Consider the following 25,726-nt stretch of genomic DNA (forward strand, 5'->3'; position numbering starts at 1 on the left):
CTTTAACAACTCGCAGTTTTTATTTTTAATTGAAATGTTAAAAAATAGTCACACATTTATATATAAATCTAGTATATGGGACAATATTTAAAAAAAAACTTCAGTGCTGCTAAATTGTAGTTTTTATCATAGACATAGAAATATAGACTATATAGCTACAACATGGACTTTTATAAGCACCGAAGGGTTTCTAATTAACATGCTCAACTAGATAGGCACATGAAGTCATGGATAAGTGATGGACATAATAAAATTTTGTCTTCTCTTTTTGAAGAAACATCTGTAATTTATGTCTATAACAATTCTATTATATATGTCTTTCCTGCCTGAGAAATAGGGGGCCAGGATCTTCCTTACCAGTGAGATGGAGAAGTCCGAACGAGATAGCCAATTGGACCCAAATTTTGGGCCAAACAAACCTAGAAGAAAAACTATATTGAGAGTTGTCTGTTATAGAGTGTGTGTGTGTGTGTGTTTCTATGGTGATGATGAGAATAAGTTAGTGATTGTTTGGATGGCTATGCAGTGTGAATGATGCAAGATAAGCGCACAATTTAAGATGTGTGTTACTACAATTGTTCAATGTTACTGTATCTTTTTTAAAACATCTATTACACGTACCTCACATAGAAATCCTTATTTTAAAATAATTAAAACTTTAATAACTTCATAACGAAATTTAAAACATCTGAACTGCCACTAAATGCTCATACAGTATAAATATATTTTCTTATCAGTATCCGGTTTACAACGATAGGGGAGAATGGGGAGAATTTCGTAGACATATTGTAATACATAAAGCAAGTTTATGTTTCAATACTAAAAAAATAAAATTTGTCTAAATAAGAACACACTTTGTCTATATGAGAACACACTTAGTCTATAAAAGAGCAGTAAAGACTGTCGCTATAAGATATTAGAATAGAACTCAAATCTTAATACCAGAAATAGATAAAACTGATCAGCTTATGACAAAAAGTTGGCAGTAGTTTGGTAAACTTAAAAACTACATCGTTAATAACAGGCTAAAACAATCGATAAATATTTAAACATTTGTTTACCGTTAGATCCCAAAATATTTTACTGTACATCTAACGTCCATCTACGATCTCGCCAAAACATTAGGTGAAACCTTACCCTTCGAATTCGAAGTAAAGTTTCACCACCTAGATCTATATTCTAGAAGTAGATCTAGACTCTAGAGCTTTTTACAATTACTTGTTGATGAGGACTGAGGTTAGTTAAGTTAGATAACAGTTACTATGGCAGTTACTGAGTTACTAATGAGTAGTAATGAGTTACTCAGTTACTGAGTCTGAGTTACAGGGTTCGTAGCGCTCCTAAAAACTCCTAAAATCTCCTAAAAAATGAAAAGTCTCCTAAAATCCTAAAATTCTCCTAAAAATTGCCGAAAGTCTCCTAAATTTTGTCCACGCTCCTAAATTTTTAACCCAATATTATATTGTAGGAATGTTACAATTTTTTTCAGAAAAATTATTTTAAGAATCTTCTTGACAGATATGTTGTAGATTTGAATGAGCCTTCTAAATTTATATGAGTTATGTCTGTATGATTCCTGGTTGAAAGAAAATAAATTTTTTATGTGTGCTTGTCCTTATCATAGCAACCAATGGGCACGATGTGAGGAGATTTGAATGTGTTGAATAAATATGCTTGCCATTTCTTATATATTAAACAACTAGTCCAAAAACATGTTTCAAATGAAGGTTTATTGTTTTTAAAATCTCTGAACACTAAGCTGCTTATTATATACCCATTAGATCTAAATCTACATCTATTTCAAAATGCGTAACTGCAGAAATAAATCAATGTCAGCCATTTTGACATCATTTCAGTCTAAGTTTTTTTTAACTGCTATAATAATTCAACCTATCAGAAAATTATTAGATGTCACATGACCAATCTGACCAATCACTATTATCTTGGCATGTAAACAAGATGGCTAAAATTACAATGGTTAACAATGGCCTCCAGCATTAGATTCAACTGCTAAATATTAAAAAATTAATAGCATCCAAAGTGCTCATTATTATGTGAAAAGTAAAGCACTGAAATTTAGCCAGAAAAATGCTCTACAATACTGGAGAGTCAAAAGGCGTGGGAATGTTGAGCTTCTTAAACTATACACAGGGAAATCGAACCTTTTTTTAAGTCTAATAATTAGAAACCTTCTACTCCACGTGGGAAAGCGTAATTTCATTCCCGGAAGCCATTTTTATTGGTCAATCAAAAACTATAACTCTTTTACAGAGAAGTATTCAATTAATAGGTTAACAAAGTGCGCCTTTAAGGTGTGTCTAAAAAATGTCAGAAAAAAGTCGAAACAGTTTTTTGATTTAAAAAAAGGGGTGTGTCACCGGATATTGTAACATCGCTATTGAATATTTTTTAAAAATATAATTTTGCTTATTTCTTACTAAAAATGCGGGGATAAAAAAAACAAAAGCGTAACTAGGCATTCTGATCGCATGACGTTACGGGCTGGCTGTGTTAAAGAGCTGACCAGTGACCCGTCTACACCGCCTTTCACCCACTTGTGAAGCGCGACCTCGTGATTGAAGATGGCCTTGGCTCAAGCAAGCATTTCACCTGGCAGTTTTTTTCTGAAGTCAGCGTAGAAATGTTTGTTTCCATTTATTGTTACCACTAAAGACGCGCTAGATCTAGTCTTTAGTGACTATTGTCTATAATTAGTGCAATTACCAGCCTAATTGGTAGGCTACACCCCTCCGGGCCCTCCCTCACCTAAAATCTTCTTGTTGTAAGTGTAAGAGTGACTTCGCGTGGAAAGTCGGTAAATCATCTAGATTTAGCTAGTATCTAGTAATAGTATCTAGATCTAAGTTAGATCTAGTGAAGATAATTCGCACGTAACCTGAAAACTCAGTACATTTTTTTCAATTTAATGATCTCGATACATCTAATGTCTAGATTACTCTAGAAATACGCTAGATTCTAGATTTACGCTAAATCACTTAGAGTCTAGTGAAGATAATGAGTGAAAAGCCCGCAAATTTAGTGACTTAGATCTAGACTCTAGATCTACGGTATATCCAGTGAAGATAATTTGCACACAGACGTGAAAAGTCCGCAAATTTTAGTGACTTAGATCTAGACTCTAGATCTACGGTAGGGTCTATATCCAGTGAAGATAATTTGCACACAGCCGCGAAAAGTCCGCGAATATTAGTGACTTAGATCTAGACTCTAGATCTACAGTATATCTAGTGAAGATAATTCTCACACAGCCGCGAAAAGTCCGCAAATTTTAGTGACTTAGATCTAGACTCTAGATCTACGGTATATCCAGTGAAGATAATTTGCACACAGACGTGAAAAGTCCGCAAATTTTAGTGACTTAGATCTAGACTCTAGATCTACGGTATATCCAGTGAAGATAATTTGCACACAGCCGCGAAAAGTCCGCGAATTTTAGTGACTTAGATCTAGACTCTAGATCTACGGTATATCTAGTGAAGATAATTCTCACACAGCCGTGAAAAGTCCGCAAAATTTAGTGACTTAAGAGTTAAAGTCCGCGAATTTTAGCGAATTAGCTTTAGAGTCTAGATCTTCTGTAAATTTAGTGAAGATAATATTCACACAGCAGTGAAAAGTCCGCTAATTTTCGTCACTTTGATTTAGACTCTAGATTTACGCTAAATCACTAGAATATATATAGAGTGAAGATATTTCTCTCACAGCCCTGAAAAGTCCGCGAATTTTAGTGACTTAGATCTAGAGTCTAGATCTATTGTAGATTTAACGAAAATATTTAGCATACAGCTGTGAAAAGTCCGTAAAAATTATTTCACTCGTAAAAGCCAGGGAAACTATACGGTTGAAAAAGATTCTGCTAGGAAAAAAAACGCGAATAGGTCGAATTCCCCCCACCCCAATCCAAAAGCCATTTTTTAGTAAGCAAATGTCAACTAAACATTCAAATAGGCCAATATTGCCCTATATATTACAGGCTCTGTTTATGAGAAGGATTTAAGTTAACTAATAGAAGAATAAAACATTACCTCAAATGCACACCATGACTCTAGTATCTATAAGATACACATATGAACTAATAATGTACATTTCCATCACAGAGAATACACATTATGAAGGCATCTCAAGCATGTTTCTTATTTTAAAAAAATGGAATAGCAACCATTTGTAATGTTCTTAAATAAATCTTTGAAAAAAAATGGTTGTTTGATGTTTTGGGATGACAGTCAAGTTGTTACTTGATTAAAAGATAACTTTCATTAAATTTTCTGTGGACATGCCACAGCTGATAACATTGTTTCTGTGGCATATTGGCAAGATATTTATTATTTTTAAAATCAAATAACAATAATTGATTTGATAAATGCTTAGTTTTGTTTATGTTTTACTGTGTATCACACAAACGGACGGGAAACACACACACTTATCATACATTTCATCCTTAAAAAACCTCCTAAAATCTCCTAAAATTTTGTCATGGAAAAGTGCTACTAACCCTGGAGTTAGAGATCTACTAATGATCTAGATCTATAGTAAAGTGCGAAGTTCGAGCGCATTAAGCCCGCTGGCAGCAATTTTCAAGTTTGGATTTTTATAGCACCGTAACGGTCTGACCTATGAAAAAACTGATGGTATCTCTGAATTCCTCGTCCTTTTTTTCTATAAAAATAGATTGGATTTAATGTATCACTAGACTTAGTTAAAATTAAATACGAAGTCAAAGAGGTGTAAGGTAAGTATCGCCAAGCGTACTTTTCCTCGAGCGGATTTTTCCCCAGTTAGTAAGCTTGATCGGGTTGGTGGAAGGTTCGAGCAGATCAAAGAAAATATATCTAAAAACATGTTTTAATATTTAATTTTTATTATAAAGTCATTTTCTTTTTACTCCAGCGCTAGAACACCATCCATTGCACCATTTCCAACCCTCCACAACTTCAAATAGTCTATTTGAGCTGATGAGCCATCAGACTTAAAAATAGCCTTAATCCCATTACCCATTTCCTTCACTACCGGGTAGTAAAAAAGAATAATTCCACACCTCCTGAGTTTGACCTCACCATGAACTTAGCATTTACAAGGAAAAGGAAATAGTACGTGTCGGAAGTAAAGAAAAAAGGTGCATGCGCAGTAGCAATATAGTAGTAATTTGGTAAACATTCAAATAAAAAAGTTATAGCAATAAAAAGTGAACTGTTCGAACCTCTTGTCAAATCGGGACTGCTCGAACTTCGCACTTTACTCTATCTATCTCTATATTCTAGCTAGATTCTAGATTAATCTAGATTCTAGATCTATTAATCTATTCGTTTTATTATTTATAGGATAAAAATATAAGACAGATAATAAGAATAAGTCATAATAAATTAAATAATTTAAAATAAGTCTAATTTATAATTATTATAAGATAATAAGTTACAAGTTTTTTTTTACTAGAGTAACTTACATCTATCGAACACCTTCGTTTTAAGGTACTTATCGAACACCCCATTGTATTTTTTTAAATTCTCCTTTATTTCGATGATTATGACGAAACTAGTCCATTCCTATTGTGCATCGTCCATTTCTTTAAGTTTAGTTATATTTAGTTTCATTTTCACCCGAGGATAATTTTTTTACTTATATTCAAAGTGCATTGGTAATATTGGTATAAAAATTTCACTTTTTTTGACCTCTTGGGAAGAGTGAAGTGAGTCTCGGGTTAAGGGTATTTTTTAATGCCAATGATGTTCAGCTCAACAAAACCTATATAATACGCTTCTAATTAGGCTGAGAAATATTTGCAACAATTTTCTTTAAAGTGTCCTTTGCTACCTAAACATGAAAATTGAGGTTTAAAAAGGGGGTGTTCGATAATAGCAGTTTTTATATAAGCAATCTCAGCTTCGTAAGATATCGAACGCCATTTTAATGTTAAAATAAACATCGAAGGGATATAACCCAAAGAACACAAAATATTTAAATTATATATTTTTTAATTGTTATTTTGATAGATATATATAGATATGTTGTTTGTGTGTGTGTGACAAATACTAAGCGTGCTCTAAAATACGGTGTTTTTTTTTTTTGGTCAACCAGGTGGTTTAGGGAGGGCGGATCTATCTATATCTATAGGTAACACAGCTCGCAAGCTACCATAGCTTTTCAGCACCCCCCCCCCTCTTCCCCGCCCAGATCGAAAAATATCTAGCACTGACTTTTGGGCTGTTACATACACTGAGCGTGCTAGATCGGCGGCTAGTTACGTAGGGCCGCGTACCGTATGTTTTGTTTTTATGTGAACCAAGTAAACTGTTGTGTCCTGCAATGACTTGGGGAGGATTATCTATTGGCTACCAAAGCTTATTAGGCTCTTCCTCAAATAGATAATATCTGGATTTAATTTATTAATGGACTTATGTCTCAAAATAGCTTAGACCTAAATAAGTACTACGATAATGCGTTACTGGGCTTAGCACCGTCAGTTTCTAAGCAGAGCTGATCAATGATAGATTATAGATTCCTTCGATGTGGACCATGTGAAAATGACTAAAATCTGTCTGTCTTGACATGGTGTAAAAAGAAAATGATATAAATAAAAAAAATATAGATTATAACACTTTTGAAACACCATACTTTTCACAAAATTTTAAGATTATAACACTTTTAAAACACCATACTTCTCATGTGTTCGATAAGTTCTTAATATGTTCGATAAGATAAGATAAAGGTAAAAAAGTGTTCGATAATTTAAGCTTTTGAAATCATCGACCTGACTCACTTTTACATCAAATATAAGTTTAACTTTGAGTAGTAATAAAATAAAACATGTCTACTTTTTAAGAAAAATGGATGAGGAGTTCATAGATATAATCAGTTTTTTTCTAGGTCTAATTTTTACGGAGATACACAAATTCAAACATAAAAAATGATGGCGAATGAGCTTAACTTGTTCGATAAACGTAAGTTACTGTAGATCTAGATCTAAATTTAAAATAAAATTAGAAGGCAAGAAATTGAAGAACTTATCTTGAAGAAGGCCATTTAAATAAGTCAAGTCGTCAAGTTAACTAAATTTTAGTTTACTAAATTTTAGCTTAAATTTCTAGTGCCCTTCAGTGAAGCCTTCAGAAAGAGTAGACTCTAAACTGGAGACAATGGAGTAGGCTACCAAGCCGGATCAAGCCATACATTATCATTATGATACATGATAAACATCTTACTTCAACAGTATCGCCAGTATCGGGTGTATTGACTATACTGACTATAGGGCAGTATAAGTATTATCAATAATTATCTCAGTATAGGGGATAGTCCACTGCAGTTTGCTGTAACTGTATAGCTATACTTGCTATAGTATAGACCAGTGATGCCCAAAATACAGCCTGCGGGCCACATTCGGCCCGCGACGTGGTTCTAGCCGGCCTGCTGAAACATCAGCACAAAGTGTAGAAAACTCCCCCTTCATAAAAAAGGTTGAAATGTGTATCTTTTTCTACGTTAGGGTCTTCACTATTAACCTGTCACTTTTGTATGTTTATGAAATCGGACATTGAATGTAGAATCTACCTGGAAAAGTGAAAGGATCTTGATTTTTTTGTTGAACATGATAATAAGTCAGCATGTTTAATTTAAAAAAAAAACAACATATATAGCGGCATATTGATCTATATAACGGCCTTATGAAATAAATATGACAGCATTCTTGGTTTGAGTCTCGAATAAAAGATTGTTAAACTACGCCTACAGATTGGAGGATTTATGAGAATATTTAACAAAAAGTGTCAACAAAATGAGTGGGTGGCAAAACTAAAGTCTTACTATGTCGCTCAACTTTCAAGTAAAAATTTAAGCCATTTTCCTACGCGTAAAAAAAAATTAATAAATAAACTGCCAATGTCTCATTTATTAATGTAAGTTTTAAATAAAATAGTTCCAGGTCGTTTTCATTTCGTTTTTGTACTTTTCGGTCATGTGGCCCGCGATACTAGTGTTGGAAATTAAAATGGCCTGCAGCTCGAATTAGGTTGGGCATCACTAGTATAGACTGTACTAACTCTAGTCCACTCCAGTTAACTCTGCTTGTTAACTTGCATCCAGTTGAATACATCTCTCTTCTACTCAAAAGTCAGACTATTGAACTTGCACCATAGAGAACTGCAACAACAGCTGTCCTTTCACATTAACTCTCAGATTTATAGATCTAAAGCTTCTATGGTACTAATGTTAGCATGTAGAATATGGCAGAAAAGTACAGCATCTGTCCCATTTCCATTCTAGAACACCTTGTTACCCTTTCACATGCCAGCTTGTTTACATGTACACTGTCCCATGACTCAAAGGCGTGATGTATGGTGACCTCACCTGTGCAATGTTAACGGTTTTTTTTTTCTAGTGCCGAATTTGTTGATGAATTTTAGATTTATGAATGTTTATTCTTCCTTTCGGTATATTTAATGGCACAAACAGAATCGCTTGCCTGAGAAATATAAAACGATTAAAATACATTGAAGAACTTCTATACTAAACTTCTTTTCTTTCTTTCAATTTTTAACAAAACATTTACTCAGTAATTCGTAATACAGCACTTCTTGACATATATTCTCACATTCACAACATAATAGCACTTAAATATATTGATACAACTGACTTAAACTTTACTTTCACTAATAATTGACTTCAATATTTTATAAAGTACTCATAGACTTATGGACCTGCTACAACTCAAGGATTTCAGAAGCTCAAGAAACGCACTACAATTAAAGGATCACAACTAACTCACTTTTCCCCCAATTTATACCTTTTTAAATTATCTTTTCTAGAATCATGTAAGCTTTTATCCCCAAAATATTTCTATTATCTTCCAGAAAGTGGTGTACGCAACTTTTTTTTCTGACCTCTATCTCTGATTGGTTAATAATAATTAAATTAACAAGTTTACTTCTGTGAACTTGTTTTGACTTAATCCATTCTAGAAAGAAATAGAATGAGGTCACAGTATTGAATTGTGACCTGCAGCTAGCTCATTTATAACAATAAAAAAATAGATCTATTTATGACATTGCTACCAAACTAAAATAATATGTATGTGTAAAATTCAAATTGCAATCCCAACTTCACAGTTAGTAAGACTTTTTAGACTTCTACTTGCCTCATCTTTTGTAACTTATAAGAAATATTTATTACAGATTCTATATAACTCAAGACTTGTTCAACATGAGAAAAGAAGATCAACACTTTACAGCAAGTAGGATGGATAAGCTTATTGTTGGTTTGCACTTGTATTCATCGCAGCACTGATCACAGAAATGAATGTTTTGAACACAGGCAAATAAGAAATAATGAACAATAGCTTATCTTTCATTAAATTCTAAAACAATTTCTATGTTGCTCTTCTTTTTAGACATCTAAAGTTGTATCATTTATGGAATCTTCTTTAACCTCACCTCTCAGTGATACCAAAGTAAGTACAAGAAAAACTAAAAGGCAATTATTGCTTGTATGTATTATGTGTGGCTATGAAGTGTGCTCAAAAAAGCGCCTGAAGCATCACCTGTCTAAACACATTCAGTGTAAAGGGTCTTCCCCTAAACTTGAAAGTAGCACAAAACAATTTACCAGTGATAATGATCATGATAATAAGTACACTTGCACCTTGTGCAATAGCAAGTACAAATACAAACCTGGCCTTAATCGCCATATGGAAAAACATGAGGATTGTATTTACAAAATTTATGACACCAGGAAGCTGTCTGTGAAAAAAATAAGACATGGGTTCAGTAGTGTCAAATTTATGATGGAATCTGGCAAAAAATTTGAATCAGATAAACCTTTTCGGTGTGAGTTGTGTGGTCAAGGATGTACTACTAAAACCAAATTAAAACGACACTATGATATTCATAACTCGGATATCAGGTACTCGTGCAATCTGTGTGATTATTCTACAAGTCGAATTGACACTCTGTCAACCCACCAAAAAACACACACTCAGCTTAAAAACCACACTTGCCTGAAATGCTACAAAAAGTTCAAAACCATCAAGTGCCTCAAGTCTCACGTCATCACTCACGCTTCTATTGGAAAACTTGAGTGCCCTGTGTGTTTGGGAATTCTGCCCTCACTGTCCAAATTTAAAACTCACCTCAATCAGCACAAAAATGATACACCGCCAGAGCAGCTGAGACTTCCTCTGCTAATGATGAGGGAGAAGCTGGATGAGCTCTATCAAAGTTTCATCACCGACTGCCCAGGTTTGAACACACTGGCTAAGAGAGACAGAGTGTTTCCTTGTAGGAGTCGTTCTTACTTGACTAGCACATTTCTTTGTAGCATTTGTGGATATTTGACTAAGAAGAAATGCAACTTTCTGGTTCATCTGTTGGTGCATGGCCAGGAGCGGCCATACAAATGTGAACATTGCATGTATAGTTGTAAGTCCAGATCCAACCTTAACAAGCATATTAAATTTTATCATCATTCTAACACTATCAGACGTTTTACTCGTATACCCAGAAAAATATCTCATTAATGAGCTTATTGTTGTTATACCAATATGTATTTATTTATCTGATAATTGGACGAATTGCTTGAGGCAACCTTGTTTGGTTTAAATTTTTAACTTAGGAAATGTTTTGTTTTTTAATGTTGATTTTTGATTAAATTTTATTGAATCAATAATGTATTTAATTTCTTTATTGAAATATATCTATATGAGTAAAAAAAAAAGTTCATTTATACAAATTCATGAATTGTATTATTTGTTTTAAGGGCATGACTTGGCCTGAATTGTGCTGATGTGCCAAAAATGTAAAACTAAAACCAAACTTAATTGTTTTAATTTTTCATTCTAGTTCTTTTGATTTTAAACCATCTTTGTGTTTATCAGGCTATGTTCCATTTTAAACAAGTTTTGTTGTTTAAATTATTTCATTCATTCTAAAGCTGTGTTACTCGTGATATTTATTTTTTTAAAATAAACTTTGACTCAAACTGAACAAAAAAATCTTGTTATTATAACATGTTTATGTGATTTTAGTGTGTGTATTGCATGTTATATTTATGCATTAATATACATATTTAATTATGTTATAGATTCAAAGACTTTTGTTTTAATATAGGCTAATTATTGACACTTTGAGATTTCTTATCATAATGAACAGTATTTATTTACTGGTGCGCAAAACTTTCCGACCAAAGCCAAAATGGTTAAATGTTTGATTGCACTATGATAACCAGCTTCGTTTAGTTTGTTGTATTGACCAAATTTCTAAAATAAAAATCCCACAGAACCCTCCTTGGTTGATGAATAAACCCAAATTAAATGTATCCCTCCTTAATTTAAAAAAAAAAAGAAAATACAGACCCAAGCACACTACAAGTCCACTTTAGGGAACTGCAGGAGAGCTACGGAGATTGTGGCACCATTTACACTGACGGATTCAAAATGGATGGAAAGGTCGCGTATGCCTGCTCCTATCGGAACAAAACAATCTCCCGTAGACTCCCCGATGGATGCCTCATCTTTACGGCCGAATTACATGCAATATCACTTGCACCCACGGCCGTCAAAGCATCAGACAGGAGAAAATTTCTCATATGCTCCTGCATTACAAGCTTCAGGGCGGATGAAGACTGACATTCCATTGGTACATAAGAGCTTAAAGCTTTTGGGCCATAGGGATGTCACCTTCATCTGGATCCCCTCCAATGTGGGCATAGAGGGAAACGGCAGACAATGAAGCAAAGCAAAGAAAGCGGTGTCAGGAGCCCAAATTCCCTGCTCGGACCTGAGACAAAGTATTGCCTCTGCCACCTATCGAGAGTGGCACGATCAGTGGAAGGCTGAGACCCACAACAAACTCAGATTGTGACGGATGTCAGGTGGCGGCCCACATCTAAGGGTCTGACAAGACGTGGAAGCAAGACCATGTCCAGACTTAGGATTGGCCACACCTACATCACGCACTCCTTTGTGCTGAAGAGAGAGGAGCCCCCACTTTGTGAGTAGGCTACTGTGACTCTCGTCTCACCGTGGAACATATCCTTATTGATTGCCCCAGATACCAGGATATTAGGGGGACATTTTATAGAGCGCACAACTTAATAAAAACACTGTTTGATAATGTCGACCTTGGGGAGGTACTGGGCTTTTTCCGGGAGGTGGGGTTGTCTGCGAAGGTTTGATTTGAGAAATTGTGAATATATATTTACAAAAGATTTTTATTAAATTATTAAATTTTTACTACCTTTACTATTTTAACTGTGAATAGACCTTGCTTTTAATGACTCAACTATATAGGCCTACAATTTAGCTCTTGTGGTATGAAGGGAGAGTAACCCTTATGGATTACGGGCACGACATGGCCTAAAGTGTGCCGATGTGCTAAAATACAAATTAGTTAGTTGTTGCCATGAAATGCCTCTCATTTTGGGTCGATAAGATTGGACTTTGCTTTAGAAATGAAGATAATTACTTGTCCAAAACTTCAGCAGGACTGACTACATGGAATCCAAGTGAAAGATTCAGATAGCAACACATTGGGAACACATTCTGACGAGGTTATACAGACGGAATGATTGGGTGACAGCTTACAGCATTAATGTTATTGTAAAGTTCCTTCTTCAGACCTTACGATCTATAGGGCAGATGATGTAATGGTCATCTGTTTAAGTGCCTATGTGGGTGAGGGTCTCAAGTGGCTAGAACAATGACCAACTGCCTTTAATTTCTTCAACTAATATCAGGTACCCATTGAGTTGGGTGGACTCACAGCGCAATAAAGATCTTGAAATTTAAAATCCCAGTCTTCACCAGGATTTGAATCCGGAACCCCCGGTTAGGAAACCAAGCACTTTGCCCCTCAACCAATCTTGTTTGTCTTTTTTGTCGTCCGTGTGCTTAAAAGAGTAGTGTTGACAAAAGAAAAAAGTAATGGTATCACTGAACTGTATATAAAAAGCCTTCCACAGACCCTCTATTTGTCCGAAAATTAATGAGTGCAGCATTTCAAGTGGCTACGCAGTCCTAGTAGTGATTATATTGTGCGATATAATATCGATTGCAAAAATAACTATTATCTGCTGTTGGTTGGGTTTTCTCTTTTTGCCGTCTACACCTGTCCTCAACAATAGATTTCCTTTTGGTCTTTAATGTGTATTTTAAAAGATCTCCAGTTGTCTCGTTCGGAAGCACCTTCTGCAAAGTGCTTTCTTCCAAGTCAGTAAAAGCAAGCTCGCGCCTGAATTGGTTTTAAAGTTGGAGTTTTAAAGGAAAAGGGGGAGGGGGCACCAACCACCTTTCAGTTCACAAAAAAAAAAAAAAAAAGATTGCCTTTGACATAATTATTTGCCCCACGTGTTCTTTTAAATACTAGGCTATACACATTATTGGCCCCTTTTAGTAAGCCCAAACAAAAATGTTTACAAATTATTTTTATTTTGAAATCTAAACTTGAGAGACTGTTTGTTTGTTTTACATGTTTCGGATGTTCCTTCAGAGTTGAAGATAGTTTACTTCCTAGTCCAAACCTCCCGCAGGACGACGGGGGATGGGAGAGGGCAGGATTTGAACCCTCGACCATCGATAACTCCGAACGACAGTCCAGCGCGCAAACCGCACTACCAGGCAGCCATCCAGCCTGTGCACGGAAGCTAACATAGTGACTTATCTTTTTAAGGCCACTAGAAAAGTTACATCCGTTTATATATTCTTGGGTGCAACGTACATCTATACTTGTGTGGTCTTTGAAATCCGCGCACATTCAAATTTTTGTTTTTGAAATAACTAGAAAAAATTATAGATCTACTTCTCTTTGTTAGCTATGCGTATGTAGAGCATAGATCGATCTATAGGCCTATTGTTTTTACATACAATGCCTGGAAAAGCTTATAAACAACGTCTAATAGGTGTTATTTGTTAATTATCAACCATAGACTTAGAAACATGTTAGCAACTTACAATAAAAAGGCTTAAAATTGTCATCGAGTCTAAATACTAGGAACATGAAGGCCTACAGTGTTCTAAGTTCTACAGTACCGATTCGCGTAGCTTCGCAGACCAAGCAGTGGTTCTACTTATTTTATCATACCCACCGTATAAATTGTGGGGAGCTCCCTAGGTGGGGGGTACAATTTAAGCCAACCTTTTATTTCCCACTCACCGAGATTTTTCCCTTCTAATTCAGATGCCGCTACACAGTTTTTTTTAAATCTAATTCAGTCATTTAAATTACGTTAATTTGGAAACTTAATCGTATCGTTTGGTATCGCTTTATGACGAGTATTTTTCACTGCGTAAACCTATGAGGAGCGAGGCCGTAACGTGGGCAGCCCCTGCGCCGCCTCTCTAATAGGGGGTTGCGCGCGTTCGATTGAAGGATTACATAGAGAACAAAAAATGAGGGCTAGAAAATTATGTTGGGGTGGGTGTAATGTTGTAATGGGGGCCGTTTTAATGATGGGCTTAAAAGTGTTCCGGGCAAAATAAATAAATAAATATATATATATATATATATATATATATATATATATATATATATATATATATATATATATATATATATATATACCAAGTATTTTAACGGTAACGTAGCACGGGTGTCAAATTTATACTTTTAAATAATATAAATATTTTGTTTCGGGTAAAAAGGAAGTCATTGTTGTTGTTTTTTTCGGAACTTTCAAGTTAATATTTTTAAAGTAACCTTTCTATACACTGTAAACTGTAGATCAGGTAGAGTCTATTATATTAAATCCGTCTTTAGAACTGTATTGTCTGTAGACATAACTTCTGGTACTGTCACTGTCAGTACTGCCTATACTATAGTAGTATTAGTATATCTAGATCTAGATCTATTCTCTCTTAGAAATTAGACATTTTATGCATTATTATGATTAGATCTTCTAAGTTCTATCTAGACTCGTCTAGAGTCTAGAGTTAGCTAGTATAACTAGATCTATCTAGTAATCTAGTAGGCTACAATCACAGTGACAGTACTCAGTCTCAGTCTCACACACTCAGTCAGTCACTGAGTCAGTGCAGTTTGACTCACAGTCACACTGACTAAAAGTTGACTAAACGTAGTCTCACTACTCACACTCACAGTGTACAAGTAACAAGACTTACAAGTGAATCAAGTCTTAGTCATTATTCAGACATTATGACTATGATACTAGGATCATTTGTTTTAGTGAATTGTCCTTCATTAGACTAGTCTAGACTAGTCACTAGTCTTAGACTTAGGACTTAGATAAACTCATAAAGACTAAGTTAGTTTAGTTACTAGTTTGACACTGTAGTAGTAAGTAGTAGTGTAGTCTGAGACTGAGTGACTGTAGATGTAAAATTTATTTAGAAATTTCAAATTAGTAGTCAGTGTGTTAAAATTAAAGTAGACACTGTAGATCTAGAATCTAGTAACTTTGTAAAGATTGAAATCTACTTTATAATAAATTGAAGTGAGGCGACTCCACTAATACATGTTTATATTAACGGGACATTGCTGTTTTAACTGTGTCTTGAGCATAGCTTCTTCAACAGCTCCAGACTTGGGCTGAATTCAGTTATCTTCTTCAATGTAAACATTCCTTCTCAGTCTAGACTTTAACAGTGCGCACCTACTGCATTATTTGAATGACGATGTGCATGGCAGGGTTAAAACAATATTATAGATCTATATGTAGACTGATATGGTGTAGATCTAATCTATAGCCAAATGTATAGACACTGCAGAATTAAATTTCCATTGTACTTCGTAACTCAATTTTAAAAATTTAGTTGGCAATATCGAAGTTCATTGAAGAATTAAGTTAGATATAGATCTAGATCTTCTAGATATACATTACTAAAGAAATTTATGCTTTCTAAGTGTAGTAAATATACTAATAGTAATAGTCTAATCTTATATTCTTAATCTATACTCTACATTTATAATAATTTATTCCATTAGAATTAGATTCAAGATCATCAAGAAGATGAGTTATCAACTTTATAGGAATACAACACTTGGTCACACACTCCAAGAAAGCTTAGATGAACTCATTCAGGTCAAAGTGTTGTCTATCTACTTATTAGCTTAAAAAAAGCCCAACTTTGAATTAATATATATACATTATACAAGCTCCCCCAAATGACGGCTATGGAGCTATTCTAAAGAATGGGAATGCTTTGCATACCATTTATATTTGACTTCTACAATATTTTTTAAGTACATATATATATATATAATTTATGAAGAGTTTGCAGTGAATGTTTAGATAATTATAGAAACAAACATGCAGAAAAAAAAGTGGGCATTTAAAACACAACAATTTAGCATTAAAGAAAAAGAAAAAATACAAGTATTTGTACTGCTATTGAATTTTTTTAGGATTTCTAAGAATTAGTCATGACATGTGTTTGTAAATTTTTTTACATGTTGGGGATATTCCTTCAGAGTTGAAGAAAATTTACTTTATAGTCCAAACCTTTGCAGGAAGATGTGGGATGGCAGTGGGCTGGGAATGAACCCGGGACATTGATTCGACTAAACCAACAGCTCAGCTTGCATATTGCACGACCAGGCAGCCATGTGCTTGTCATGTTGGCTACTTCATGTACTTTGTACATCAGTTTGAGAATATTTTGCTTAAACACTTAAACACATTTTATTTTTGGATAGTTTAGCATTTCCAAATGTGTCTTAAAACTCTTCTGTATTATCATGAAAATAATAATTACAGTTACTGAAATTAATATTATAATGACCATTTATTACCTTTCAGATGGGACAGATCTCCCCCCAGTTAGCACTCAAAGTTCTATTACAGTTTGACAAAGCCATTAACCAAGCTTTGGCTCAAAGAGTCAAGGCTAAGATCTCTTTTAAGGTAATTGTTTTGATCGAAGCTGAATTGTACAGTTGTCCATTACATTGTCTATGGTGTTTACAAAATTTAATAGACCAGGGGAAAATATAGACACTGTTAGTCAGAGTCTAAGCCAGGAATAGAGTGGAGAATGAGCCCCTCTCCACTTTAAGGCTTCAGACAATTTTGTTAAAAATAAAACCTTTTTCTTACTTGTGGAGCCAGCCCTCTTTCTTCTAGGAAGCTAGGAACTTGTAGTAAGCAGCCATGTTTTGGAAACTCATTGCAGACAATGAATAGAGAGACAATCACAAAGACATCACAGCTATGTGTTTAACAAACTTGTAATACTGTACAGGACAGGTTGTGATAAAGATGTTAAACAGAAAAAAATATAAGATACTGGTACAAGAACGTTTTTGCTGATTTGTTTATTTGAATAAAATGAACTAGATTATAAGTAAGTTTTACTCCTTCAAATTAAAGGGTGCACTTTAAAAATCATCAGCTGTCATAGAATCTAAGAATGCAGTGTTTATGGTTGACTCCCAAAGCAGATAGATGTTTTTAGTGACATCTCTTTTTAGAAAATATAAGATACTGGTACAAGAAAGTTTTTGCTGATTTGTTTATTTGAATAAAATGAACTAGAATTTTAAGTAAGTTTTACTACCTACCAAACATAAAAAGGCTTGAATAAAGTGATATCAAATCTTGTCATATTGCTTTGAAGTATCTACATTCTGTGCCAATACATTCATGTTAAAACAACTCATTGAGAATACTTAACAAGATTATTTTGTTTTTAGAATCCGAATGTCTCTTTTGCAATTATTTGTTGTTATTATAAAGCTTTAACAGAATAGATTAAAAAAAATGCATAAACATAATAATATAAATAGGAAATCAAAGTGAAAAAACAACAACAGTTTTATAGTTAAAACATAACTGCTGATGTTGCCTATCGAGGCAGAAAAGAAATGATAATGTATTTTTATAAAATCAGGGGACATTTAAAATTGCACATTTTTTGTTTTGTATTTTTCTTAACCAACCAGCCTCAGAATTTTAAAATACCGGTTCATTTATTTCTCCAGTGAGTCCATGCTATTGTTTAGTTATACTAAAATGCATGCACAGATAGAATGCATTTAATACAACAATGAATTGTTAGTCAGAAAATTTTTCTATTTATTTATGGATTTCAGGGCAAGCTGAACACATACAGATTTTGTGACAATGTCTGGACCTTTGTATTGAACAATGTAGAGTTTCGTGAGGCCCCAGTGCAGGAAATAGCAAAAGTTGACAAAGTCAAAATAGTAGCATGTGATGGAAAGAATATGCAGGCCTAAAGGTTCAGCGAGTGATATGATGTGAGCTTGGCATTTCTTGGTTTAAAAAAGAAATTGTTTTTATGTTGTGCTGCTTATATTTAATATGGTTTGGAAGTAAGTTGAGTTGAGTGAGTTACTGATAGAATCAAAACAATATGCAAAAAATTCTTAACAGGCTTTCTCTGTGCCGGTAACAATAAATTGTTGGTTAATGCAAGTCCAAAGTATAAGATTTTTATAACATTTGAACCCAATGAAACATAATTAATATTGCTTCGATATCTTAATATTTTGTTGATATGTGCCCTTTATTGGGCCATTGTTATTTATTTCAATTAAAACTTCAGCTGGACAGTTGAACCAGCAGTGCTATCTTTGCCCAATCTTCAAATAACATTATTTTTATGGGGGTGTAGATAACACTTCTAAAGTCTTGTTGATTCTTGTCTGTGTGGTCTGAAAATGATTTGTTCCTGTATTTAAAATTATTGTTTACCTTAGGATTTCAAAAGATGCTAAATGATTGTTCTCAAAATACTGGTGCAAAATTATGCAGAGCAAAACATGAAATGATTTATAACACAAAAACTTAATGAGAAACCTATTTTGGATATCCAATGAAAAATTTACCTTCAAATTAAAGGGTGCACTTTAAAAATCATCAGCTGTCATAGAATCATAGGATGCAGTGTTTATGGTTGATGACCAAAGCAGATTCTTTTTTTTTTTTTTTTTTTTTTTTTGTCTGTATTATAATGTTAAAAACAGCACATTTTAGATTTTTTTTCTACATTTCTTTTTATTTGTGCAGAGATATTTTTTTTTGTATACTCAAAAAGGTATTTTTTAGGTTAATTATTTGTAATACTCTGTTGTAAACTTTATTTAGTACATTATTGTTCATTTACTTTTGGAATATGTGTTACATGTTTTATGCCTGTTAACTGGGAATACACTGTAAATAGATTATCTTGAATATATCCATACCGTTCATACATGAAGTTAAACTTTGTAGCATTGATATTTCTGTTTTTGTTCAAATGTTTTAATTTTTAAATATTTTGATTAGGGCACCATAAAATTTTTGTTTGTTTGCCTCCTTTCTCAAAGCAAAGATATTGATGTGTTTGGTGATGGTTGTATGGTAGACAATGTTCATGGCAGTCTTGCTGTTTGCATTAAGGCTTTGATTGTCTGGTTCGATAAAGCTGTGTCCTAGATAATATAATTTTCTTCCTATTGGGACCTAATAAGACTTCATACAATCTTGTGTTGTATTTGTATCAGACATTTGAAACTTTAAAGAATAAAGTCTACTTAAACCATGTCAAATTATTTCTTAGCTTTATTTTTAAATTGCTTTTTTATATAAAACTTTCATGCTTATAGCATGCTTAGTCCGCTATGGACCAGTGGTATCTGGGAGGTTTGTGTGCTGCCTTTAGGCACTCAGCCAACACAATTCACCTGAAGTTAGGATCTGATCTCTAGCCTTATTTATAGGTAGGAAAGCTGTTTTTACCACCCAGTCCACCAGCGTGAGAAAATTTCATTGATTTAAAAAATTGTTGTACTTCCAACAGCTGAAAAATTTTCTCATACTAGTCCTTTGTTTATAATTATTCATTAATCAATGTATACAAAATGTCTAAAGAATGTTGTGAGACTGTAAATAAAGTTAATCTTTGAAAATTGTTAGTTTCTTGTCTTTAATTTGTGAAATAATCAATTACTTGAAATTTTTAACTATACAATAAAAAATTAAATTAATTAATGTTTAATAAAATTTTTGCTAAAAGGAATTATTCTGTAGTAGAATTAAGCAGGTTGATTCTCAACATTCCATGGATGCAAGTTTTTTTTTTTGTGTCATTCATTTAGTCCTAAGAATAGCTAGGGGTTTACACCTATTAAAACTTGACTCCAGAATATTTATAATATTGGTCATTTTTACAAGGCCAACTAAAAGAGAGCTATTCTCTTATTTTGACGACCTGGAAGTGGGCTAAATGAATCTTCAGTCATCTATCTCTTTATTACAATTAACATGTCACTTGATTCTTAATATTTGTCTTTAGTGGCTGTATACTATTTGTACATTATTTCAAGACGGCTGTGTTACTGAATTGAAGATCTTAAAACACCTCATGGCTCATTTGTTAGTAAGGCAGTCATTTTTAAAGTAAGAGTTTTAGTTTGGCAACACTTTAAACTATCCTGTGAATTTATCATTACTAGTCTCCTGAATATGCTTAAAGCATTTCAGCACTATGATCTTCAAAATGTACATCAGTGAAAAGATAAAACATTTTTGATTTTTACAACCTCATGTCAATGAGCACCAAGACAAGAGAACCCAATAATCTCATGTCAATGAGCACCAAGACAAGAGAACTAAATAATCATTTAAAAGAAGTTTCAATTTTAATTTAAAAAAAAAAAAGAAACAAATCTGAATGAAAACAAATTTAATAAATTACTGACGAGAAAATCAAAAGAAATGGGCACATGGCGCAATCAAATGCTGAATATCCAATTAACATAGACCAGGGTCAGCTATTTCCATTGGTCATTCACACTTTCAAACTTGTCTCTACATATGGACCTAAATATTTGTTACATTCACACTTTTCTTAACAATACTTCTTAATCTATTATTTGAGAACAGTGCAGTTACAATGCTTGTCAATTAGTAGAATGTGCAAATCAAATGACTTCATAGCAGAAACAAATGTCACATTTACAACATCTTCAACCAAATTTGTTTTTCTCAATTAAAAAAAACACAATTATTTCCTACAAATTTACTAGTTGATTATTTTAGTTCCAGAACTTAAAAAAAAAAAAATTGAAACATTTTAACTTGCACAGACCAAATTTATAAGATAATGGGACTGGTTTCATCACTGATATGTGAATAGTGTTGAAGCTGGGTTGAGAATAAACAATAAAGTTAATCCTATTGCATACCAAGGAATAAACAAAAACTAGTATACCACATGAAAGGAAACAAGACAAACCTTCAAAGATTTACTAAAATAACATGTATCAGACAGTACATTTGATTGTTGCATACAAGCCGCTGTCTAAACATCACACCAAGACTACAAATACGTCTCATGCTATGTACAACAAAACATTGAAGAGAACTGTACAAGATGTAAAACACCTGGTCAACAATCAACATGCCTAGTAGTTAATATAACAAATCTCTGAGTAGCACCTAAATATCTAATACAGTAGACACAACAGCACTGGCATGTATGGATAATGAAAAATTTGATGTTTAGTCATCATGAGAATGTACAGCATTCCCAACAAGCCAGACAGAAGACAACATTGGATCTCAAAACTGCAATCATCCCATCACAGTAATGGCATGTTTGAAGTTTAACAAAGCATAGATGATAAATGACATCAAAGTACACAAAATGCCTTTTTTTTTAGAATGTTGAAACACGTTCATCTCTGGTAAAAAAAAAAATAAAAAAATGTATCAGTTCTAAAAGAAATGAAACATTTAAAGCAAAACACACATGTTGATATTTATAAAAAGAAAAAAGATTTATACAAAAGCTTAAGTCTGACCCATTATGTCAGAGTCAAAACTATCATAGAAATCCAAGAAACATGATTCATTTGTTCTATAATACACACGTCATGAAGACTTACAATCCTTTTTACTAATATGCTCAGTTCAAACAATGAATCTTTCCAACTGGTTTAGACAAGGGAACATAACGTTATTTTTACAATCTTTCAAACTGAATCCACTACACTTTGTCTCCTTATGTTTATTTTATGAGGGGTCTTTGTTTCAAGAGTATACAGGACACAGGATGATGACTATAGTTTGTGAAAGCAAAGAAATCAAGGTCTTAAATCAGCTTTAATAAGCCATTCTATCATCTTTCAGGCTGCCATCTTGTAGTGATTAGTGGATAGTCTAGCCAATGCATCATTTGTATGGAAGTAATCTAACTTTAGAAAATTTTTCATTGCTTGGGACATTTCTTACATTCCCTAAACCTCAGTTCTACAAAACTAGTACTAATGGCAAACTTATGCCCAAAAGCTGTTATTAAGCCCAAAACTGCTGAAGACAGGCATAGATGGTGAAAAGAGGAACTTAGTCAACCATTGGCAGGCAAGTTTTGTCTCTATTGGATGTGACAAATATGTGGACCACAGCTAGAATTGCAAAGCCATGTGAAATACTCTTTAATCAAAGAAAACCATTGATTATATGTCTGTTACCCAGATTGATAAAACACACTCTCTAGAAACTCTCATTATAATACTTTAAGGTTTGAGATATACAGAATGTTTGTCAATGAAGAATGACAGGAATTAAAAGAATAATAAGGAAATTTATTCATTCTGAAGATTAAAGATGAGTGCAGTATTTTACATGACCAAACAAACTCAGTTGCAGCCTGCATATTATTGCCATATCTAATACAGACAAAGCTTTTGTCTGCCATATGTCTAATTAAGACTTCATTTCATACTCTGCACCTATTTTCAGCAAATAATTCACTCTTCCATAATATTTGGACTCAAAGAAAAGCTTTTATTTTTTTTTTAGATATTAGGATAATAAAGCCATTTATTTTGCGATTCTAAGTTAACATTGTCAACATAGAATGTCTTGTTTTTCAGAATCATAATTTAAAAAATAATAATTCATTGTTTACAAAAGAAATGCAAAAATAATTAATTTGGAGTAATTAATTTGGACAACTAAAAAAAAAAGCACAATTTATAAACAGAAACTTAAGGAACATTTATTTGATCACAATCTTTAATTAATCAATTTAATGACCTTTTAACCAGATCAAATTGATATTCCCTTTGTTCAAAACAAGAGTTACTATACATGAACTTGAAAAAATTAAACTTAATTGTCTTACAAGTTGGAGCTAGGCTTCTTGATTTTTTTTTTTTAATTAATGATATAGATCTAATATAAACACAAACAATCATGCTCATATATCTAAACTTTGGCTACTACCTGACTTCTATAAGTAAATACCGACAAAGATGAAGGAATCCACTGGAACTATATCACCGAAAAAAATCAGTCTCCATGAGCACTGTTATATATAATGCCAGTCACCCACTAAAACTGGGTGGAATCGAGGAGGTGCATGTAATGACCAAATACTTTTGACCAGATAGAAACACTTTAATTAACTTCACTTTGCAAGGCACCACTGACCTAAACAACCATTTTTAACAGTAGGGCTCCATACACAGATTATGGTGAGAGCATAAGCTAAGTCCCAATCACAGTTCCAATACTAATTGTAATCTGCAAAACATTTTAGTTCAGCAGCTTTCAGCATTTAATGCCTGATAAACTATCTCACTCAGTAGCAAATGCACATATTCATCATCAACATATTAAAAAACTGCAGCTTGCCAAAACACATCATCATTCCTTGTTACAGCACATATGCACTTACAAAAATAGCCTTCATAAAGTAATAACAATGTTTTTTCGATTAAAAAATTCATACCAGCAAATAAAAAAACCCAGCCCTAAATGACCAAGTAAAATGTAACTTGTATATTGAAGGCCCAGTAAAACTCTGGTCCACCTAACCCAGCTATAATGGGGGCTTGACATTAGATGAGAAAAAGTAAAGGTGGTTGGTCTTTGTGCTGGCCACATGACACCCTCATTAACCATGAGCAACAGAAACAGATGGCGTTAACATCATCTAACCTATAGATCACAAGGTCTGAAAGGGGAACTTTATTTTCTACTAACATAAATAAATAAATATAAGGACTTAAAATTCTTACATCTAATTAAAATCGTTCTTACAGAGACTACTCCAGCCATATTATAATGTCCATGCCAGAGAATCATAGAGCTTAGTTGTGGATCTTTAATATAATAGCAATATAATTTTAAAAAGAGCTTCTGTGCACGGCAAAATACAGCATCTAAGACAAGAATATTCCCTTCACTGACATACAACTTGCTTGAGTGGATAAATAACCTTAAGATCAATGGCTCATATAAACCACCAGAAGGCAGAGGCTGATGATGAATGCATGTGAATTGTTTGAATATATAAAACAATGATTCACTAACAATATGAGAGTTTATTACAGAGACAAATGTTTAGAATAATGTTTATTACCTTTTTTTTGTTTCTTTTATTTCTTGAGCTGTACATAGAAAAACAAAAGAAAGAACAGAAAAAACAAAACAACAAAACAAAAACAGAACAAGAATTTAAAAAAATCAATAGTAATAAATGCAAGATAATTATAATAATACCAAAAATATATTATATAAATAAAAGTATAACCATTTAAAAAAAAAAAAAACTGATGTAGAAACCACTTCAGTTTATTGGTGTTTATGTTGATATATATATATATATATATATTTGTATATATTGACCTAGAGGATGGAATACGGGACCTGCACTGGTGCTGGTTTAGTGACCTTGTTCCATAGGTCAAGGTCAACCAGCTTGGATATCCTACATAAATAGCTTCATGTCCACAAGACATAATTATAATGATAGGATGAACAAAAGAATATATCAATCCCCTTCCCCCCCCCCCATTCTTTTTCCGATCAGAACCTTCGAACGTTCAAAGACCTCAGATTTGGAAACATGTACAGGAGAACTCGCAGCAAACATTGTCCATACAATCTTGTCAATGTCAGAGGATTCTGAACAATTTTTTTCTTTTTTTTTTTCACTAAGTAGTTAAAAAAAAAAACTTTAAAAAATTTCCAGAAAAAAAAACAACAACAAATGTTTAGTGTGGAATGATGGGAAGACAAAGTGTAGACTGGGTCACTGGGCCTCCATCTGGCAACCTGGGTTCAAATGTTTTCAGTCATCTCCCCTTCACTGTTTCTGTTTGGATTCTCTCCCTTTTCCCTTCTTCTATCACAGCTCAGAATCTTCAGTTAGGCTGCTTCCTCTCATAAATGTGTCTAGAAATAAAAAACATTATAAAATATTAATTACACACAAAATTTAATTTTGTTTCTAGACCCAAAGCTATTTTTTGTTTGTTGTTGTAATTGTGCAAAATTAACAATCAAATATGAACTATTCATAAAATTTCACCTATGCATCACATGAAAAGCATGCAAACATGTTTTCAATCCCAAATCTGGCAGTATTACATTTCAAAGCAACATAGAAACTTATGAAACAAACTTATTAAACTAGAGGAGGAAACAATTTACATTAACAATGTTTTAAATGTGTTATATAAATATGTATATATAAAAGTAGTTTAGATTTTAATGTTAATTCCAATGATCAATCCCAACATTCTGATGCATAATTTCACTTGTTATACTTGTCTTTAGAAAACTAACAATACTAAGAGAAGGAAGAAAAATTCATTCTAATAGCTGCATTTGTAAAGTTTTACTTTTAGAAAAAAAAAAATCTTAACATAGTTTAATTTAAAGAATGCTTGAAAATGTAACTGGTTAACATTAAAAGTAAAGTATTAATTAAATGACATCACTATTTAAAGAGAGAGAATGAAATTGAGAGAGA

General features: G+C 33.2%; 3 protein-coding genes across 18 annotated transcripts in view; 2 read left to right on the top strand and 1 right to left on the bottom strand.

The window, feature by feature from the left end:
• The first annotated feature begins 1,036 nt into the window (after positions 1-1,036).
• Positions 1,037-10,990, top strand: LOC106061275 (zinc finger protein 91-like). The gene is made up of 2 exons (XM_056017567.1): positions 1,037-1,236; positions 9,183-10,990. Exon 2 carries the CDS (start codon positions 9,419-9,421, stop codon positions 10,520-10,522), a length of 1,104 nt encoding a protein of 367 aa, XP_055873542.1. The 5' UTR covers positions 1,037-1,236; positions 9,183-9,418; the 3' UTR covers positions 10,523-10,990.
• A 3,642-nt stretch (positions 10,991-14,632) lies between these two features.
• LOC106061273 (transcription initiation factor IIA subunit 2-like) lies at positions 14,633-19,868 on the top strand. 4 transcript variants are annotated; one of them, XM_013219338.2, is made up of 4 exons: positions 14,633-14,725; positions 15,942-16,038; positions 16,756-16,860; positions 18,048-19,868. In XM_013219338.2, the coding sequence occupies exons 2-4, from the start codon at positions 15,967-15,969 to the stop codon at positions 18,192-18,194; spliced, it is 324 nt and encodes a 107-aa protein (XP_013074792.1). In that variant the 5' UTR covers positions 14,633-14,725; positions 15,942-15,966; the 3' UTR covers positions 18,195-19,868. The 4 variants fall into 4 exon arrangements, with proteins under 4 accessions (XP_013074792.1, XP_013074793.1, XP_055873554.1 ...); XM_013219339.2 differs by lacking the exon at positions 14,633-14,725 and adding an exon at positions 14,727-14,785; XM_056017579.1 differs by lacking the exon at positions 14,633-14,725 and adding an exon at positions 14,741-14,796.
• A 761-nt stretch (positions 19,869-20,629) lies between these two features.
• Positions 20,630-25,726, bottom strand: part of LOC106061274 (phosphatidylinositol 4-phosphate 5-kinase type-1 alpha-like) — a 90,133-nt gene continuing 85,036 nt past the window's right edge. For all 13 annotated transcript variants that reach the window (XM_056017545.1, XM_056017557.1, XM_056017552.1 and 10 more), the window contains one exon: positions 20,630-25,146. In XM_056017545.1, coding sequence (XP_055873520.1) covers positions 25,135-25,146 — 12 coding nt within the window. In that variant the 3' untranslated portion in view covers positions 20,630-25,134. The remainder of the gene's footprint in view (positions 25,147-25,726) is intronic.

Source organism: Biomphalaria glabrata, chromosome 18 (genome assembly GCF_947242115.1).
Source record: "Biomphalaria glabrata chromosome 18, xgBioGlab47.1, whole genome shotgun sequence".
Classification (NCBI taxonomy): Eukaryota; Metazoa; Mollusca; class Gastropoda; family Planorbidae; genus Biomphalaria; species Biomphalaria glabrata.

Coding starts and splice junctions, on each gene's coding strand:
- LOC106061275 (XM_056017567.1), top strand. CDS start 9,419: ATGGAATCTTCTTTAACCTCACCTCTCAGTGATACCAAAGTAAGTACA.
- LOC106061273 (XM_013219338.2), top strand. CDS start 15,967: ATGAGTTATCAACTTTATAGGAATACAACACTTGGTCACACACTCCAA. Junction 16,039..16,755: donor GCTTAGATGAACTCATTCAG/GTCAAAGTGTTG, acceptor ATTACCTTTCAG/ATGGGACAGATCTCCCCCCA. Junction 16,861..18,047: donor AGGCTAAGATCTCTTTTAAG/GTAATTGTTTTG, acceptor TATGGATTTCAG/GGCAAGCTGAACACATACAG.